At 37.2% G+C, this 21,430-nt stretch overlaps 1 protein-coding gene across 1 annotated transcript; it reads left to right on the top strand.

Moving 5' to 3' along the window:
• Positions 1 to 11,645: 11,645 nt before the first annotated feature.
• LOC134751312 (phospholipase A1-like) lies at positions 11,646 to 19,094 on the top strand. Its single transcript, XM_063686698.1, has 7 exons — positions 11,646 to 11,885; positions 12,214 to 12,310; positions 13,843 to 14,003; positions 14,464 to 14,586; positions 17,697 to 17,939; positions 18,560 to 18,740; positions 18,884 to 19,094. Exons 1-7 carry the CDS (start codon positions 11,651 to 11,653, stop codon positions 19,041 to 19,043), a joined length of 1,200 nt encoding a protein of 399 aa, XP_063542768.1. The 5' UTR covers positions 11,646 to 11,650; the 3' UTR covers positions 19,044 to 19,094.
• Positions 19,095 to 21,430: the final 2,336 nt, after the last annotated feature.

Here is a 21,430-nt window from a genome sequence, read left to right as displayed (position 1 = left end):
TTCTCATTAATTCGTAACAATATTATAGCCGTTCCCTTTCCTTACAATATTCATATTATTTTATTCATAAAATTAATAAATTTACATGACGATTAGGTGACTGCTACTTATTATTATAATATTAAATTTGGAATGTTTTCTATCATTTAAAATTGCTTCGACAGAAAACGAAATTTAAGGTTATAATGTTAATCAATAGGTAGGGTCATAGAGTAACTTATACTAGAGCGGTACTGTCATAGTAAATTTTGTAACCCCAGTAAATTCACTGCCATCTGTCGACACACTTTAAAACTAAAAATGAAGATTTATAAAAATACGATAGAATGTATTTAAATATAGATAAATGATTTTTTTTATTTGCATTAATTATTTTTATGATTTTGACCCATGTTCTTTCACTGATATGCGTTAATTGTTAAATAACAAACGAAACCGTCAACGCCATCTATACGACTGTAGGCCAAAACTAGTAGCGCCCTCTGAACGTGAATCAAATTTTCTTGATTTTCGAGGCACGTCTTTTCCTTAGACTGTATCCATCTATTACGGAGTTATATCTATCTTTGATACAAATTTTGAAACAAGACAGCAAGACACCCAGGAAAGCTAGTGAATTAGGGCCTTTTAAATGGGACCTTACGGCTTCACGGCTTCGGCGGCTTTGCCGTGAGGTCCCATTTAAAAGGCCCTTATTTACTAGCTTTGCACAGCACATTCTTCAAAACTTTGTATCACCGAATTAGGCGTGTCACCAAATAATGCGAGTTTACCCTACCTCCTTGTCATTGTCACTCATTGTTTTAACTCCCGGCAATATCTTATATAGTTCATACTGAACAACTTCTACTATGGAACCAACCCCGAAAATTGGTGTTTTATACATTTTGCCTGTCAGATGTTTACGTTTTTGTTGAGGCAATTTTGCAATTCGGGGTTGGTCCCATAGTAAAAGTTGCTCAGTATGACCTATATATTCACATCGCAAAATATTGCCGAGAGTTTTTCCAATTTCCTACCGCGGACGCTTCGGCTGTAGAATAAGGTTGCCGAGGTTTTCCTGAGGGGCTTGAGGGGCTACAGTATTGGATTCTTCAAAAAAGGAGTGTACACGTTTTTTAAAGGGTCTGCAACCCGCATGTAATATCTAGTGTTGCAGGCGTCCATAAGCTACGGTGACTGCTTAACATCATGCGGGCCGTATGCTTGTTTGCCGACGTGGTATAAAAAAACAACCAAGAAAACGTCAGCCACATACTTAATTAAAAATAGATTCAATTTTCCGATAAGTTTTCTGTGTCTAAGGCCAAGATCCTTTTATAAGGCAAGGACTTAAAGTGGATTTTTCACGGTGAACTGGAATGTACAATATGTATAGCATTTGTTAGGAAATAATTATATGTCACCTTGTCAGGATCGAGATATCTAGATAAAGGTAAGTAAATTATTTAATTACATAAATACAGTGGCGTAACTAGGGGGGGGGCAGAGGGGCAAGTGCCCCGGGCGCCATCCAAGGGGGGGGGCAAAATGGGCAAAAGGCAGCAGCAGGGAAACTTTTGTTAGTCGCCAGGGGGCGCAAATTTGGTGACTGCCCCGAGCGCCATATCCTCTAGCTACGCCCCTGCCTAAATACTAAAGGATAATGTACGTACCTACTAGGTTTACGGCGTACCATATCTGATTCTTATTTTTTGGGAAGCTGTATTTTTCTGCGATCGAATTTTCGGGACATGGTTAAAAATTGGGTCATACTTACTGAAGTTTGACTAACTGTTGACTGTCTGATGACATCACTACACCTTATATAAGATTAATTTAAAAAAAGTAAAAGCGACTTCAAAGAGGATAAAATAAAATATTATCCCGTTTTATAGTAACGTTTGAAGTCGGTGCCAAGCCAACTATCAAACACAGCTAAACTGTGGAATTTACTGTCGCCTGCGGTATTTCCGGTTCGATACGACTTTCAAACCTTCAAGAAAAGAGCGTACTCCCATCTTAAAGGCCGGCAACGCACTTACAACCCCTCTGGTGTTGCGGGTGTCTATGGGCGGCGGTGATCGCTTACCATCAGGTGATCCGTCTGCTCGTTTGCCTCCTATATCATTAAAAAAAGTCCCAAAAACTACTAAACGGATTTTCATGCGATTTTCTCCTATCAATAGTGTGATTTTTGAGGAAGGTTTAGGTGTTTAACGTTTTGTGTAACCCGTGCGAAGCCGGGGCGGGTCGCTAGTACAGCATGACATGATGATATGTATATGTTTAACTAAGAGGTCGATTCCAATTCAATAATTTGTTAAGGTTTTGATACGACCTCAATCGTCTTGGTTATTGGTGCGTATCATGTGCGTATCGCATGCACGACTTTTACTTCATTTCACATGTATAGGGTTTCTGATCGAGATTTCTCAAACTCGAGACGAGAATGTTGGCTTCATTCGAGACGAGAAAAAAATGACCGGAACTCGAAAATTCTCGAGTTCCGAACTTGAAATGCGAACTGAAGCAAAGCACGCCTTTTCGCCTAACAACTTCGCCCACGATTTAAAATGTAACTTATGAATCTACGAGGAAACGAACAACCAACTTGGGAGACTGAAGCGCTTCTGACAGTAAAGCCCACTACAAACGAAAATAAGCGTGTGAATCAGCCTGGCTGGAAACGTCGTACCCAAAATAAGAAACCGGCTTTGGGATCATACAAAAAATAACTTTACAAAAAGTGTTTACTTGCTTCTGATACCGTTAACAAACGTTAACTGATTTCGATTATTAAAAAAATATCCAATCAATATTATTTAATAGTACCTATATTACTACTACTACTATCGAAAAGTAAAACGCAGGGCGGCATGTTTTTATGTATCGTTTAATTACAACTAAAATAAAAGTATGCCCCAAATAAGGCCTACAAAATTTTTCAAACAGCATGGGTACGGTGCCAGGCGTCATCTCAGTACTATTTACGAGTTTGTGTTTTAATTTTTGTATCGATGTGTCATGGTGCCCATGCTGTTTGAAAATTACTATAGTTTTCCCTCTGGGTTGGAAGGTCAGATGGCGCCTGGCGGTCGCTTTCGTGAAAACTAATGCCTATTGCCACATTTTGAGATTATTTGCCGAGCGGATTGGAAAGAAGATGATATGTATAATCGCAAAAAAATCGTAAGTGGGAATGTTTTTGCATAAAAATAGTTCCTGTTATTATTTTTTGCAATGCATTTAATATCGTCTAGACATGATACATTTGCATAATTTACAGCTGAAAAATCACACGTAAAAGTCATACGTGCACAGAACTTAAATTATGTTTGATAATAAATGTCATAACAGGTCTAACGCGATAAAATTTCATTATTATACCTTTTCTCCGACGTTTCAGCGAAATTTAATCGCGTTAGATCCGTTAATGATATTAATTATGTGTGTAACGCGACAGTTGATTCATTTCTGTGCATGTTTTCTATAATGTTTTTCTTTAAGTGCATTGTGTTTTTTGGTTTTGTCTCTTGTGCAATGTTTTTATATTCTTTTTTTCTGGTATTGGCAATAAAACATTTTTTTTTTCATTTCTCATGCGCTGAAAGTGGGTAGTTGTTCTAAAAAGTGTGCAGAAAAGAATAAGTTTCTGTTCTAGAGCACTGTACTTTCTAACTATTTACGTTTTTTTTACGATAATCAATTACTGATTTTTAACCCCATTCCATAAATAACGATATTTTTACCCTTTGAAAGTACCCTCAAGAAATGCGTCGCATTCTCACTGCGTTCAAGCGCCAAACTACCTCGGCAAAAATGAGTGCCTTTCATCCCTTGGTTATTAATCCACTATTTCTCATGCATTCTGATTGATACTCATCCATGAGTGAACTTGTAACGGTTGGGCAATAATTATTATTTAATTTTATGTAATTTATTAACATATTTCACGGGTCTGCTTTCATATTTTTTTCAAATTAAGTATATTCGGGTAAAACCGCACATTTCAGAATGTCAGGTAATTCCGAAAATCGCCCGTCATAAAGTCTATTTTCGGAATTAACCGACAATTTCAAGTACCTATTCGGATTTACCCGTATACACCTTACATTTAATATAAAGGACCTTTTTTTTGCTACAAACAATGATTGTAATTATTAATTAGAAATAAATTACAAACTACAATATATTGTAGTTATACCTTCTTATTATTTTAAATATTTTATTTTGAAACTGTCTCACAATCATTCGCGGAAGTTTGACGTCAATGTTCAACCTTCATCTTTTATTAATTTACAATAACATTTTCCTTAACAATTTCGTTGAACTTTAAATTGGAGTAAGACGAATTTAAAAGTTCACTGTTTTTTCTGAGTGTCACTTATCGAGAATTTAATATACTAACCTATGTGTATGTATATGCGCTGGTGGCCTAGCGGTAAGAGCGTGCGACTTTCAATCCGAAGGTCGCGGGTTCAAACCCCGGCTCGTACCAATGAGTTTTTCGGAACTTATGTACGAAATATCATTTTATATTTACCAGTCGCTTTTCGGTGAAGGAAAACATATAATAACCAATAAGGCCTAGTTTCCCCTCCGGGTTGGAAGGTCAGATGGCAGTCGCTTTCGTAAAAACTAGTGCCTACGTCTATTCTCGGGATTAGTTGTCAAGCGGACCCCAGGCTCCCATGAGCCGTGGCAAACTGCCGGGAAAACGCGAGGAAGAAGAAGAACCTATGTGTATGTATAGTTGTGTTATGTATAGGTATGTTAATAATTAATAATACTAGTAATTTTAATTGAAATCGGAAGTCCCACTAATATTATAAATGCGAAAATAACTATCTGTTACCTCTTCAGGCTTAAACCGCTGAACCGATTTAGATGAAATGTTTGACGTTAGAAGGGCATAGTACCGTAAAATGGGGTGAGTAGGAGCAAAACTGACATTCAAACCCCAATAACATTTTATTTTTACATATGCAAACTGAACAGTAATATAATAAGTGTTCCGGACGTTTGTATTTTAGTTTTTATTTGAATTTTGGGTAGTTCCATTTCATAACTTTGACGATAAACAGGAAACCCCAGCTCACCCCGTATTCCCTCGTAATTGGGGTGAGATAGGCTTTCAACTTTTCATACAAAGGTGATTTTGGAAGGTTGTTGGATCGTTTTTTTTATGAGTATTACTATAGCTCCATTTTAAATTGGAATCTGGAATACATTATTTTTGTAGCAGTAGCCTTAAAATCCCATCACACCCCCCTTTCATTTTTTCTCCCCCCGCGAACCCTACTCACCCCATTTTACGGTAGGTAGTACTAGTAATCACATTATTGTATACATAACACGTTTACATAAAGTATACAGTAGGTAGGTAACTGAAGTACCTACAAGTTTATAGGCGAAGGCATAGTCTGTATCAATCGTCATCATTCAACTATTTTATTAACCTCCTAAGGCCCAGCCAAACAAATAAAAAAATTAAAATTCCCACCGAAATTTGGACCTATAGTGTAGGAAATAGAGTTAATTTTGCGTTGTTTGAAAATTGAACGAAACAAAGACAAAGCGACTGTTCTAATTGAATATGATTTAAATTTCATCGAATTGAAGAAGAGGACATTGGGTTGAAATAAAAACTTCTTTACGAACTTCATTTAGCTAATAAATCATAAAATATATTGCAGCCTGAATTACAAACTTACATTTGCAGTGCCTAGCGACATAGTCATAATCACGCTTCATAAATACCCATACGCAGATGCAGCGCTTGCATTGTTCGCCGGCTGTATGACAAGTTGGTATTTAATGACATAAATATGACTTCGCTAGCTTCCGCGGTTAAATATAAAAAGTCGGAAGGCACAATATAGATTATACAGGGTGCTTTTGTTATCACTGACCAAACTGAGAGGTGAATACAGGTCATACTGAAGCACTTTTACTATGGGGCCAAGCCCGAAATCGCGAAAAAAAAAACGGCCAAGTGCGAGTCGGACTCGGGCACGAAGGGTTCCGTACCATTACGCAAAAAACTACGAAAAAATCACGTTTGTTGTATGGGAGCCCCGCTTAAATATTTATTTTTTTCTGTTTTTAGTATTGTTGTTATAGCGGCAGCAGACATCATCTATGAAAATTTCAACTCTCTAGCTATCACGGTTTATGAGATACAGCCTGGTGACAGACAGACGGACAGACAGACAGACAGATGGAGAGTGGTCTTAGTAATAGGGTCCCGTTTTTACCCTTTGGGTACGGAGCCCTAAAAACGATTTAATTGAAAGCTTCATCTTCTAGTGCATCGTAATTAGTGATAAATAGCTAATAATGGATTAGGTACCTACCGAAATGAATGATATGCTTATGAACTAATTATATGCGGTATAGTTACTTAAACCCAAAAACATACGTCTTAATACTTAGAATATACCTATGACCTATGTTTTACCTTTTTTGTCAGTTTCTGTATCCGCATCGCAGTCTCTGTAATAACTAGAGTCGGACGTCGTCGGACCAATAGGCCGAGACCAAAAATTGCCAATCGGCGGGGAAATAATCCGTGTACCTATAAGCAAATTTTGGCATAGTTGTAGGGAATGGTGTATTAAATAACATACTAAAAGTACCAGAGGGTGGGGGTGAAGCTAACGGGTAGGAGGGGGTTTAAAGGTTAAAGCTAACTGTATGACATTTTGCAATGACAATTGACAATGAAAATGTGACAAGTTATTTGTTTTACAAGGAGGCAAAGTTGTTGCTTTAACCCCACACGCGTGGTAATATTGATAGGTTTTCGTGGAAGCGAAAGGTTCAAAAAGTCGAATCTTGAGCGTTGCGAGGGTTTAAAGGATCGAGGGTTAAACAAATTAAAATAATTTACAGATAGGTAAGTGAAAACGCCCATTATACCTAAGGATCAAAAGCATCAACAGTCAGGTAACTAGATTGATCTAAATAGCATTATATTCATTACAAAAATAATTAAACTACGATATCTGAAATAAGTATCCCTTAAAAAAAAAAACAGTTCCAAGGTCTTAAATAAACAAAATTAAATTTGTTTGCGTCAACATGGATTTATATAGGACGGTAGAACGGCGGTTATGTCAGTCTTGGGTCGCAAGTCGGTAGTACTGGTACTCCGGTAGTGACAGGACAGTGTGAAGAGGGGGAATTTACTTAGAATTATTTTAAAATAAGGTCAGTTTTTAATTTTTTTTATAGTTTTTAATTTTTTTATGACAAAAAGCGGAAATAAATTAAAAATATCTGAAAAAGAATGGAAACATTTTGATCAATTTTATTTCTTGTAAAAAAAAAACAATTGAAACAGGTAGGACAATTTCAAAATATTACGGGTAGGTTTGCATCATAAAAAAATATATTTTATTGTTTTTCTGAACTCAATTTAACTCATGTGGCGGATTACCTTCGTATTTGATTATGATTTAAAATATCATTTCAAATTAAAGCACTTAATCATTTATAAATTTTATCAGATTCATTGTTTTAGCATTACCGACCTCTACTCCAATAAAAACATATCAACAAAATTATATTAGTCATCTAAATGCCCTTTAATCTGGCAGTTATTTTAATTTATATTATATTAAATCGCGTTAGTAAATTTATAAATGTAATTAATAATAAATAATAATAAATATTATGGGACATTCTTACACAGATTGACTAAGTCCCACGGTAAGCCCAAGGAGGCTTGTGTTATGGGTACTCAGACAACGATATATATAATATACAAATACATAATTACATAGAAAACACCCATGACTCAGGAACAAATATCTGTGCTCACAAATAAATGCCCTTACCGGGATTCGAACCCAGGACCATCGGCTTCACAGGCGGGGTCACTACCAACTAGGCCAGACCGGTCGTAATTAACCGGTAATCACTATTACATATTGTTATGAACTTAACGTAATGTTTGTATACCATTTATTTCTTAATATTACGTACGGTAGATAGTGTTTTAGTAGTTATTATGATATTTATGATAAATTTTACACAACGTAAATACACACATTTTTGGCAGGATGAACAGTCCTGTTAACAATTTCCTGGAAATCGGGATTAATTAAAATTATTTAGTTAACTTTACTTTAGTTACATTACTTAATTAAAATAAGGAGTAGTAGTATAAGACAGTGGCGGGGCGTCCATAAAACTCGATTTACACCGGCTTGTTTAATTTTCAAAGAGTTAAGCACTTTTCCAAAGCTCACAAAGAAAAGGAAAACCACATTAGCTTCGGTTTGCCTGAGAAACCCCAAATCATTTGAAACAATTTTAAATAATTACTTATTAGATAAAAGTTATTAACTCTCTGCAGAAGTTTTTCGATGATACTACTCGAAAAAAAATTAGAATGTATTTTTTTTGCAATGTACTAGCTTAATAAGATTAATTTTAAGTATAAGTATGTATTTATATACATATTGCTGTATCTATTTATACATATATAAATTGCTGTGCAATAAACATGTTTGAATATTTTGTCGCGGCGCTACTGGACTATTTTATTTTATTTATTTATTTATTTAATCTTTATTGCACAAAAGAAAATACAATCGTACAAAAGGCGGACTTAATGCTATGAGGCATTCTCTACCAGTCAACCTTCGGACTATGTATGTAATGTAAATATTAGAATACATACAGAATTTACATTCTCATTGTTGCATTCATACAATACTCTAAATATTTATCCAAAAACTAGATCGACAAAAAAAGCCATATATTTATCGAACTTGGTCACAACCATGGATGTAAGGTCACAACTCACAACATTTCACGTGAATCGGTTGATAAATGCGACCTAGTGAATAGCCGGAAGCGGAAGGAAAGCGTTTCGCTCACGCTTCGCGCTCGCTCAGCCAATAAAGGTATAGTTAACGCTATCTCTACTGAGCTCGTTCACTTACCTGTACTAACAATGGCATTCTGTTAAACAAAAGCCATTATTTCTTTTGTGTGAGCGCGTGGCCTTTGTGATTGGGCGCGTGGCCATTGTGTGTGAGCCTCAGGCACAAAGGCCAGCACGCGCTACATACATACATATCCGATTTACAAGTAGGTAACCTTTCCGATCGTTGAGTGAATAAAAAGAAAAAGATAAGGCCGAGGCCGATGGGTTAATAATGCTATTGGTATAAACTTTGTAAAACATCGAATTTGTACTTTTCACCTTGCATCAAATAAGGTATGACCGGTTTTATAGGTTTCCCTAGTCAACTAGGAACGCTTGTAGTTTCATCATGTCCGTCTTAGCTTAGTACTAAAATGCTCTGCGTAGTGAATTTATAGGTCATATTTTTTTGAACAACTTTTATTGTGGGACCAATATTTCATAGAAATAAGTGACATCGCATCAGCCAGAAAGGAATGTATGCCCATAATAAAATTACCTATAAATAAAGGATGACTCACGTTAGACCGGGCCGTGACCGGGCCGGAGCTTCCGGCGCTTCGTTTTCTATGGAAAGCATCACGTGATCACCTGTCACGTCATAGAAAAGTAAGCGCCGGAAGCTCCGGCCCGGTCACGGCCCGGTCTAACGTGAGTCATCCTTAAATTAACTACGTAGAGTATGACTGGTGAAAAAAAAATCATCTGTATATGTAGGTAGTCTGGGTTTATGTGGGTAATAATATTATGACAAAGATGTATAAAGAAACCTACAAAAAAAATGTTGGGGACCTTCTATAATTTCGGGTTTGATGCCATGGTAAAAGTTGCTCAGTATTAGGTATTATCACTGCTACTGAAATCTGCTACAGTTCAGTCACCGCTACTGAAATCTAAAAATAACGACAATTGACGAAATCTAACTAGGTAAATAATTACACACCTTAATCTTTCCGTCTTCCATTACACACTCAGTCACAGTCACATACACACACACACGAATACGCACACACAATCACTCAAAACACACACGTACACATGTTATGCAAGCCATATCTAGTTTGTATAGAATGCTTTTTTACTCCCTTCTTTTTTTGTGTTTCCACTTAGTTATTGCATGTTAATTGTACTTTTGTGGACATCTGTTATTGGCTATGTTTTCTGTTCACTATGATTTGTATTAATTTTTGTATTGCTGTTGATGCCCCAAATAAATAAAATAAAAAATAAATCAATAGTAAAATAAACATAAAATATACAAATGTTTAACCATAAGCATTTCCTTATCTTATCTTATCTTATCACTAATTATCACTAATTATTATTTAATACATGCGTAGCCCTTACAGTATACATAATATAATGGTATTAGGTGAACCTACTTAGTTTTGTTTATCCTTGTTATATAAGCAGTCCTAGATATGAATTAATTAATTCTATTCCTAGGTTTGATAGATAAAATCCATAGTTCCATCATCATCATCATTGGCTTTTGTGTCTATTGCAGACGATTTATGGTATAACACCAGAGACACCGTTTTTGGCGGCTGAATAGACCCGATGCGACACCGACATGGTCTACCACAGGCCTGACAAGAGCCACTAATATTATAAATGCGAAAGTGTGTTTGTCTGTTACCTCATCTTCGCGCTTAAGGCGGTTCCCTGAGCCAGAAGGCGAAAAATCTCCTTATATGATCATGTTTTTCTAAGAGGCGTTGATATTCGTAGACGTGGAAAAAATATAATAATATGTAGTTCTTGACTATATTATTTTTAATAACATAGCTTCCGATACACGAATTATGATGACACTTCGCTCGATACAATTAATTCCCAAAGTAACCTCTAACTCGGAATTTTAATCAAATAATTAAAATTATGTGATACTATAAACAAAAAAAGAAAAAAAAACAATCTTAACTTAAATAGTTAGTTAAACTTAGCTTTCGAATTTCGATATTGTAACTTTTTAAAATAAATAAAAATCTACAAAATTCGATCAGAATTTACACTTGGCGCGCATGATCTTTTCCGTTCTTTCTTGCGAAATGTGACAGTGACAGCGGCAAACCGATGGAACGGCCTTAAAGGATGACTCACGCTAGACCGGGCCGGGGCCGGGCCGGAGCTTCCCGCGCTTCGTTTTCTATGGAAAGCACCACGTGATCACCGATCAGCCGTCATAGAAAATGACGTATCGGACGCATCGGCCCGGGCCCGGCGCGGTCTAGCGTGAGTCATTCTAAGGCATGATGCAAGCGGTTAAACCGTTAACCCAGTGTCAAATTGTACTAGTAACCATGGTAACTCCAGGTTTAACCGGTTAACCCGGGTTAGTGGAATGGTTCAAGTGGGCCTTAAACCGATTTAGTAGAAATTTAGTATAGAAAGAGTGAGTCCCGGGGAAGGACGAAGGATAGTTTTTATCCCAGAACTTACATCGGGATCTACAGACAGACATATTTTTGACTTAAGTTTTAATAATATCTGTAGGGATTCGCAATTGAATTTGAAGTCAATAGTGTACAAAATATGGTTACCTACATATATTATTTACGAAGGAAATAATATATGCCTCTGTTCCAGTTGACAAATGAAATTACATTTATGTAATTAGTACTATGGTACCGTTAAATTAAATCCAAGTAATTAGTGGTACCGTATCCTATGGGCCAAGGAGGGTATTAGCATAACCGTAAAAAAATTAACGCTATTGTTTCAGACAGAATGGCGGGCTTACTACCTCTCCTCATAGCGTCCCTCGCCATGTGTTCGGCTGACAACCCTCTCTCAGGGCTGAAGCAAGCCCTCCCCTCCATCCCCTCAGTGTCATCTGTAGGCGACGCAGTGACAGAGAACGTTTCGGACGCGGCCGACAGCTTCGGAAGGAGCGTGCAGAAAGAGATAGCTGCAGTTAAACAGCCTATAGAAGAAACTATTGCCTTCATCGGGTCTAGCCAATGTTAGTATCTTTACACGTCACCAGCTCATAAAAGAGCTTTTAATTCTTCAAAATCTGAGTGGCAAAGTAATTTATTCCAAATTTTGAGATGTTTCTCATGTTAGCTTGATTTTTATGTGATGATTTTGAATGACAAATATTTTAATACCATTCATTTGGATTCGATTAATAATAGTTTCGGTACAGTAAGCATTCTCCTCGCGTTGGTTGGTATGGTGGATAAATGATAATTCTTGTTTCAGTTGGTAGCAAAGTTGTAACCCTCGCAACGCACAAGATTCATAATGACATCTATTTCAGTTTAATTATGACGCTTGTTTGTGTACAGGTACACATGTGAAGAAGATCTTCGGAGTAGCGTACGAAAGCTACGAGGGAGAGGAGGAGCCCAAACTAGACAAACTGACTCTAGAGTACAGGGATTCGTAAGTCAAATAATAATAATAAAACTCCCAACGTACTGAAACGGATGGACTGATGTTGATAAAACATGACTAAGAACTACCGGTAGATAACCAGCTTCCAAGTAAAAAAACTCATTAAAATTAGTTTACCAGTTTAAGAGCTACGGTGCCACAGACAGACACATGTATAACGGTCAAATGACACTCCTTTTCTGCGTAGGGTTTTCCGAGCAACAGCCTTTCTTTACTGCGTTTAAAGTTTAAACAGATATACCTACATTATTAGTATGGAAAGTATAGGTACCGTAAACTCAGGTAACTATAGTCCTTATTCCTTAAGTACAACTATGGTCCAGGTTTTAACATTGATTCTTAACGAGCCTTTATGATTTGTACTCGCAAAGATAGATATATCTCCGTAATAGATGGATACAGTCTAAGGAAAAAGCGTGCCTCGAAAATCACGAAAATTTGATTCTCGATCAAATGGCGCCACTAGTTTTGGCCTACTCTCGTACAGAGGGCGTTGACGGTTTCGTTTGTTATTTATAATTTTAACGCATGTTAGTGAAAGAACATGGGTCAAAATCATATAAAAATAATTAATGCATATAAAAAAATCATTTATCCATATTTAAATACATTTTAACATATTTTTATAAATCTTCATTCTTAGTTTTAAAGTATGTCGATACATGGCAGTGAATTTACAGTGGTTACAAAATTTACTATGACAGTATACCGCTCTATCTTATTATATCCTCTTTGGTACTCATTACATTTATTTTGAAGCTTAGATACACTAAAGGATGACTCACGTTAGACCGGGCCGTGTCCGGGCCGGAGCTCCCGGCGCTTCGTTTTCTATGGAAAGCATCACGTGATCACCTGTCATGTCATAGAAAAGTAAGCGCCGGAAGCTCCGGCCCAGTCTAACGTGAGTCATCCTTAATGCTCTTTCTATATTATATACTTAACATATAATTTGAAAAATACTTATACATATTTTACTGGAACTCGAATTTGGACCATGCTTATTTGTAAGTTGTGGACTAAAGTTACCTGATTTTACGGTAACTAGTAGTATATACATATATAAAGTAATAAGTATGCTAATTTACATGCCAGAATTAAGATTTCAACTATTCCTATTTATATACATTTAATTTAATAGCAGATTTGCATTGAAGAAGTGCCTGAGATAGATCATTGTGTTATTATTACTTCATACCTATAGAGGACCCATACCAAACAATGAAATCGCAACCTATATACCACGCGAAAATGGGTTAAGGTCGCGAAATTCACGCTCCGTTTCCATAGTTTGTTGTCTGCCGACAACTCATGGCGCAAAATACTGGACCTCTGTGCCTGTTCTATACGTAGTAATAATAGTTCCATAGTACAGATATAGATAATTATGTACGAGTAGGTAGTTATATACAGGGGGTAACTGCACAAAAGATCCCTATGGGTCGAAGTGTATCCGTAAGGGCCCCCGAAACCATAAGATAAGATAAGATAGTTATATACTGCATTTATAACTCACACAGCGGCATGCGCACGATATACAACATCAACAGAGCGGCTGCGCGCATTCCTGAGGCCCATGACTTCAACCCCGCGCAGAAACTATACATCTTCATCCATGGATTCACTGATGACCCGAGCAAAGGAAGTTACAGTGCTATTAGCGAAGCGTTGTTGAACCAAGGTAGTGTACTTTTCAACCCCACTTGGGTGACAATTCAATCTCACGCAGAAACGATACATCTTCTCTTCTTGCTTAGATCTTTAAAACTACGGGACAGATTTTGATGCGGTTTTATTTAATCTAATAGTGATTCAAGAGGAAGGTTTACATGTAGGTATTCAGCATTGCACAGCCGGGGCGGGGCGCTAGTTTATTTATAATATCAAAATAAAAACAAGTTTATAAGTTATAGCTTGTTAGCGTTACGCGAATTTAACTTTTGAACAAAAGAATAACACAATACCGTTTGATAAGATAATTATGGTAATTGTTCGTTATTTATAGGCTACAATAGAATTAGAACGAGCATATTGGCAATTTATTATTGAGTACATTAATAGGTCTGCCAGCGCGAGTGTCCCTTATTACCTCATAGTATCTGAACCTGCTCTATTCATGAATATATTTTTTTGTATTTCAGGTGAATCCAACGTTCTGGCCCTGGACGCCAGCCCTCTGATTAAATGGCTGTACCTGCGCTCCTCGACCTACGTGCGGTTTATAGGAGAGAGGCTGGGGGAAGTGCTCGCCGCTATGGTCAACAGTAAGTTATAATTAATAAAATAAATAAAAAGTCATTTATTGTCGCAGAAACCACAAAAAAAAGAAACAGCAATGGACAGAGTAAAACGAGAAAAATAACTTTTTAGGGAACCTTCCCTTTCCTTACACGTAGTGCGTTTTTTTTGCTTTGATCTTATGGTGTGGGGTATCGTTAAATAGCTCCTTCAAAACGAATAATCTTCAAAAGTTAATAATTTCAGAAATAGTCGCTTCGAAAGGAATAAAATAGGCAACACCGGGCTTTAAACCTATGAACTCAGTATGAAAGCCTCATGTAAATTAATTACTAGTTTTGACTTATTAATTGACAGTGTTTGAATATTTCATTAATAGCAGATCAATGATGGTCGTTATTTAACGAGGTTTTACGGAACGAGTTAGCATAATTATTCTCATCATTAAATGATTCTAAACGGTATATGCTTGTTTGTTTTATTTAACTACGTGTTTCTGGCCTGTTACGGTATTTTCCACCAGTTAACAAGGCGTGAGCCTTATAAAGTGATGTTTTACATACAAAGCTTCCTGCGATAAGCAATAGGTATTAATAGTTTATTTACCTAATCTCGTAAAAAAACACGTATACCTATCTACTTATTTAGATAAACTAGTACCTTGAACAGAGAATAAATAATAGTACTAGTTCTACCGTTCAGGGACGAATCACGCTGTCCCTTTCTAACGTCCCTCTCGGCTATTTAGGGTTGTCAAAATTCAAATCAATATCTTATCTGTGGTCGTGCACGTAAAGACGCAAAGGGACGTCAAGTTGTGTCAACCAATTTAGCGAGTAGAATCGAGCCCTGCATTCAAAGCCCCATAGTTAAATAGTTATTTGTGCAACAAGAGAGGAAAGTTGGTTTTTCTTGCGTTTATTTTATTTTATTTCAAGATTCTACCTTAGAATCACTCGCTTCGCTCGTGATTCAATTATGGAATCTTTCGCTTTCTCGGGACTCAAAAACACGAGATGTAAAATAACTTTGCTCTCGTGTTGCACACATAATTTTTCACCTCAGTAGTGAGAACATATTAAAGGTTAAAATGTATTTCGAATTACACAGAATAAACAGAAAAAAAAGTATTATAATATGTACGATACGATACGATACGGGACGGGGCGGGACGGGACCGGACCGGACCGTACCGTACCGTACCGTACCGTACCGTACAAAGCTACATTGTTTCACTCCCTGGAGTGAGGAAAGTCGCACTTTCCTCACTCCAGGGAGTGACGAAAGTAGGCTTGTTCGAGCTGCTGAGGTGAAAAATATATACTATACGTGTACATACACTAATAGATCTACTTATAAAGCATCAGTAATATTCATATTATCAAAGGCACACAATTTCCATACCTAGTAGGAAGTAACTTACCTACAAGCAAATGATACTCTTTAAGGTCAATTTCAAAACACGCTCGTTATACTACTATTAAGTACTAGTAATACTACTACATAAATCTATTTATAACTACCATTTGCTGCCACTTAGCGTCATGTAAACTACATATAGATACAATAGACATAGTTGTACATAGGTTCTTTTTGTTCACACGCAACGCAATACCTATGATTGTAGGAAAATCCGATTTTTTTATTGTTAGGTATTATAGTATTTTCTAGAAAAAGGATTACAGTATTAGTATCATAGGGTAAAAAATAATTTGTAACTGTTGAAATAGTATACATACATATATGTATTTAGTGTGCTTATTAGTTTATTTAAAACGTGTAGCAAAAAAGACATTGTGGGAGCCTTCAATTTCAATAATTGGCAATGAAAAACGTTATCACCTACCATTTTAAGGGGATCCCATGCCCCAATGACCTTCGATTTGAATCCCTTAGTTTTCTAATGTTTTTTGTAGCTTATCATATTAACAGCAACGGATTTTAGCAATATAGTATTCCATATTTACTTCAAAGTTCATTGTTTTCGAAATATTTGGCATCAAAGTTGAACAATTTTAGGCCAAAAAACTGGTTTTCTGGCCATAACTTTTGTGTTAATTAGATTAAAATTAAAACCTTAGACAAATTTTTAGAGACGTCTAAGACGAACCCAAATATGTAGATTTCGTATAAGTAAGATCTTTCACAGCAATCGAGATAAAAAAAGAGTGTTTTTTTAGACAATGTTTAAAACAATCATAAATAAATAAGTATTCATTTTTTTCACAATCCGGTAGACAAAATGGAGATAAAAGATTGAAGAACCGATAGCCGCTTGTCTTATAATTCTATATGTAGTGCAAAAGTAGGAGATACGATTCAAAACTTGTCAAAAATCGATGAAAACCTCAGGTAGCCCCTTAACTACCATTACCTACTTATTGTATCACGTTGCCGGAAGTAGAATAGTTATATGTTTTACAAGGGGGCAAAGTTTGTTGAACCTCTCGTGCTAATATTGATACCCGAGCAAGCGAAAGATTCCAAAATTGCTAATTCCAAAGCTACGGTCGTGTTCGAAAAGTGGAACCTTGAGCGTTGCGAGGGTTTCAAGGCACGAGGGTTAAACAAATTTTGCCACCGAGTGATACACAAAGTTTTTCACCACACCAACGCTAGGAAAATACTTAGTGTAAAATATAAAACAAAATCAAATCCAAATGAACGTTTCCTATTAAACATTTATCATTCAAATTCATGATTCAAAAGTCAATTCCGGCTAACATAAGGAAACAACAAACAACTCAAAATTTGCATTCGATTACTTTGCCACACATGTGGATAAAATGAAATTTTCTCATTAGTTTTTGAACAATCAAGAGAGCCTAATACCAGCTGGTGTGGTGAAAATAATTTCTTCATTTTTGGTCCGATTAAAATTAATTTGACTGTCCAACTCGGAGCACGGTTTTTTCTTACGGCCCAATTCGAACAATGCTTATAGATGTCACACCGATACGATACTGATCTAGTCTCAAAAGTGGCATTTCTTAAACCAAAAACGTCACTGTGCGACATCTCATAAGCATTCTTTGAATTGGGCCGTTCCGTTAGTCTTTTAAATTTCAATTTAGGTACTATATTTACATCAACAATCAATCAATCTCTGATTCTAATCAACTCTTTAAATCCACAGAGGGCCACAGCCCCGCCGGCATCTACATCATCGGACATAGCTTAGGGGCACACATCTCCGGCTTCACCGGCAAGACCTTCACCAACCTAACCGGCCACCAGGTGGGCCGCATCACCGGGCTCGACCCGGCCGGGCCGTGCTTCAGCCACGTGGAACCCGAGCTGAGGCTCAAAGCCACGGATGCCGAGTTTGTGGATGTTATACATACGGATGGGGGTGTTTATGGATTGAAGGATCCTGTTGGTAAGTTCTGATCTTTTAACAGTCTCTTCTAATATTGTCTTCGGTTACCGCGATAGTTACTCATGAAATAAAACTCCTCAGTCACCCCCGTTGACCACGAACGCTGTAAAGGGTTCGAAACGTCGGGATGTATTATAAATTCAATATACGCGATATAATCCGTTTTCATAGTTTTATTTCATGAGTCTCTCTTCTGTTCAGATCTTCAAAGAGATACTTCAAACACTTATATGTAGTGTCATTGCTAGGACACTTTGTCCACTGATAAAAAACACAGCAGCGGTTTTAAGTTAATCCCTCATCTTTAGACGGGGTCTATCCTGTCACTGTTCTCTAACCAGTCCTACCCCACTTTCCCCCAATTCTATATAACTTATGTTCACATTATAATTTTCTTTAACCGATGGCCGTTGGGGCGGAATGGTTCTCGAGTGGCGACCACGTACCCGGCGCAGCGTGGGTAGACCCCTCACAAGGTGGAATGATGACCTGGTAAAGGTCGCGGGAGTCCGCTGGATGCGGGTGGCTCAAGACCGGTCATTGTGGCACTCTTTGAAGGGGGTCTATGTCCAGCAGTGGAAGTCCTCTATCTGATATGATGATGATATTTTCTTTCCCAGGACAAGTGGACTACTATCCAAATAGCGGCAAACAGCAGCCCAACTGCCTGTTTCAGACGTGTAGCCACAGCCGCTCTTGGGCGTTATTCGCGGAGTCTGTGAAGACCCCTGACGCGTTCCCTGCGGTGAGGTGCAAGGATTATGACGCGTTCAAGAAGGGCCAGTGCGACAGTGATGTCAGGTAAATACTTCCCGAACAGCGGTTAGCAGCAGCCCAACTGCCTGTTCCAGACGTGTAGCCACAGCCGCGCGTGGGTGTACTTCGCGGAGTCTGTAAAGATTTAGCAATTTATAGCTTGGTGTACCTCTTTTCTTACTTTCCAGCCACATGGGTTTCGGCTCGAAGCCTGGCACGACCGGCCGCTACTACCTGCAGACCGGCGAAGACAGCCCGTACGGGCTCAGCAAGCAGGGCTTGACGTGGGAAAACAACGAGGGGATTGTGAGAAACATCGGCTCGAAAGTGTCCAACTTGTTCGGTTAAATGTTAGACGATTGGATACGAGCATAAGCATCCACTTTTCTATACAACTATAGTTGGTCAAACTAAATTGTAAGTAAATAAAAACAAAAAAACTATACTCATCCTTTTCTTTTGGGTGCTAGTACTAGTACAAAGACAGTATGATTTTCTCTGTCTATGTTTGAAATGAGACAGTCCTTTGACAAACTATAGTATGGCGACGTGGATAGGTACTTAAAATCCGTAACAGACTGCCGCACCGCATCGCGACCTTGGTGCGATCAAAATATCTCTTTCTCGCTCTAACTTATAGCTGTGTCCTTAACGCACGTACGGCGACCACCTTACAGTCCTTACACACTATGGATACGTGCGCCGCACTGTGCGGTAGTCTGTTACGGATTTAAGTTTGGGCACTTACTGTACCTGTAATGATGGGTGTGTAGTACAGTTAAAAAAAATATTCATTAAGTATATTGACATAATGCGCATTTTCCATTGTTGACATTTGCGTATTCGTTTTTTTTTTCATTGCCACAACTTGTTCTGTTTGTATGAAAGCAGAAAGCCAGGACAGCAGGACACGAATTGCGCTGTATCCTCGGTTGAAGTCTCAAACATGTTAGCAATATTTTAAGGAGATATAAAGGATTTGCGTTTTTAGCCGACGATATGGTATTTGTGAGTTTGCAGTTCATGTGCCAGAAGGCGTTGTATGTATTATAATTAGTACCTGAGACCGAGCTTAGCTCGGAAAACATATAAAAACTCAAAAATGCGCGTTTTCCCAGAGATAAGACCTAGCTAGATAGATTTTTTACCCTCGAAAACCGCATAATAGCAAGTTTCATCGAAATCGATTGAGCCGTTTTCGAGATCCCCGAAATATATAAGAATTGCTTGTTTATAGGCATAAGATAATTAAGAGATGAATATAATAGATACGGTGAGTAATAACATGCTAATACCCGCCATTTTTTCGTGATCGAATAACCGTGTTAATATTTTATAATAGTAGATTGTTAACCAAGGGACGAAAGGCACTCATTTCTGCCGAGGTATTTTGGCGCTCGAATGCAGTGAGAGCGCCAATAGTCCGAGGCAGAAATGATGCCTTTCACCCGAGTTAAACACTCTACTTTTCATTTCGAATACGAGGAAAGTAAAATGCATGTATTTTTTTTAAAACATGACTAAGTATACATTTTTACAGTATTTCTTGAGGGTACTTTCAATTAACAATTCAGACAAAAGTATCGTTATTTATGGAATGGAGAGTCAAATATCAAAATGAAAAATTTATTACAAATCCATTTAAACTCAAATTTCAATTGCGTATCGTAAAAAAATTAAAAAAGTCGTACTTCGAACGTAAAATGCTCTAGTGCAGACACGTATCATTTTCTGCGCACCTTTTAGAACAACAATGACCCTCTTTCAGAGCATGAGAAATGAAAAAGTTTTAACACATTCAATGTGCTTGTAGCAAGTCGTTGTGATTATGTTCTATCAGGTTACTTTTATTCAATTTACTCGTATTGATTCGACGCCATATTTGTTCTTCTTTATATTTAAATTGTGCTCTTGTGGAGCAATCTCCAACTCGTCCGGTTCTCTGCCAACTCCTTAATCTTCTGGTATGACACGACCTGAACCTTTTCTTTTATTTGTTTGGAATAATTTATTCCCGGTCTTCATCTTCTTCTGTTTCCCTCTATTTTTCCTTCTATGATGTTTTTAAGGAACCGGTCGTGTCGTAGCAATGTCCAATTAATTTGTGTTTATAAAGTTTAGCATATTGTTAAATAATTTTAATAGTTTTAAATTGTACCTCAATAGCGATTCAATAGTATGTAGTAGAAGAATTATGTTATGAATAATATTTGTAACAACATCGAATACAAATAAAAATTCGAACCGAGTTTTATTACATTACTTACCACACCATACCACATTTAAAAAAACACCGGCCAAGTGCGAGTCGGACTCGCGCAAGAAGCCCATTACGCAAAAACGGCAAAAAATCGCGTTTGTTGTATGGGAGCCCCTCTTAAATATTTATTTTATTCTGTTTTTAGTATTTGTTGTTATAATTGCCACAGAAATACATCATCTGGTAAAATTTCAACTGTCTAGCTATCACGGTTCATGAGATACAGCCTGGTGACAGACGGAAAGACAGACAGCGGAGTCTTAGTAATAGGGTCCCGTTTTTACCCTTTGGGTATTTTACAACGAATAAGAAATAGGCCATAAGTAAAAACGGGTTCCGTAGAACCCTAAAAAGAATAGGTATTCATTGGTTTTAACCTTTTCGAGTATCCTGACCGAATTCTTGTCATCTTTTTTCATATATTTTTTCGAGAACGATTTTTTTTGCTCTATACAGCCCAGCAGAGGTCTGAACA

The sequence above is a fragment of the Cydia strobilella genome, chromosome 21 (genome assembly GCF_947568885.1).
Source record: "Cydia strobilella chromosome 21, ilCydStro3.1, whole genome shotgun sequence".
Lineage (NCBI taxonomy): Eukaryota > Metazoa > Arthropoda > Insecta > Lepidoptera > Tortricidae > Cydia > Cydia strobilella.
The sequence above is the reverse complement of the archived record's forward strand: the minus strand, read 5'-3'. Positions and strand labels throughout refer to the sequence as shown.

Excerpts from the sequence above, each read along its gene's own strand:
- LOC134751312 (XM_063686698.1), top strand. The coding sequence starts at position 11,651 with ATGGCGGGCTTACTACCTCTCCTCATAGCGTCCCTCGCCATGTGTTCG. Across the intron at positions 14,004-14,463 it reads CGAAGCGTTGTTGAACCAAG|GTGAATCCAACGTTCTGGCC; the intron begins GTAGTGTACTTT and ends TTTGTATTTCAG. Across the intron at positions 17,940-18,559 it reads TGGATTGAAGGATCCTGTTG|GACAAGTGGACTACTATCCA; the intron begins GTAAGTTCTGAT and ends TTTCTTTCCCAG.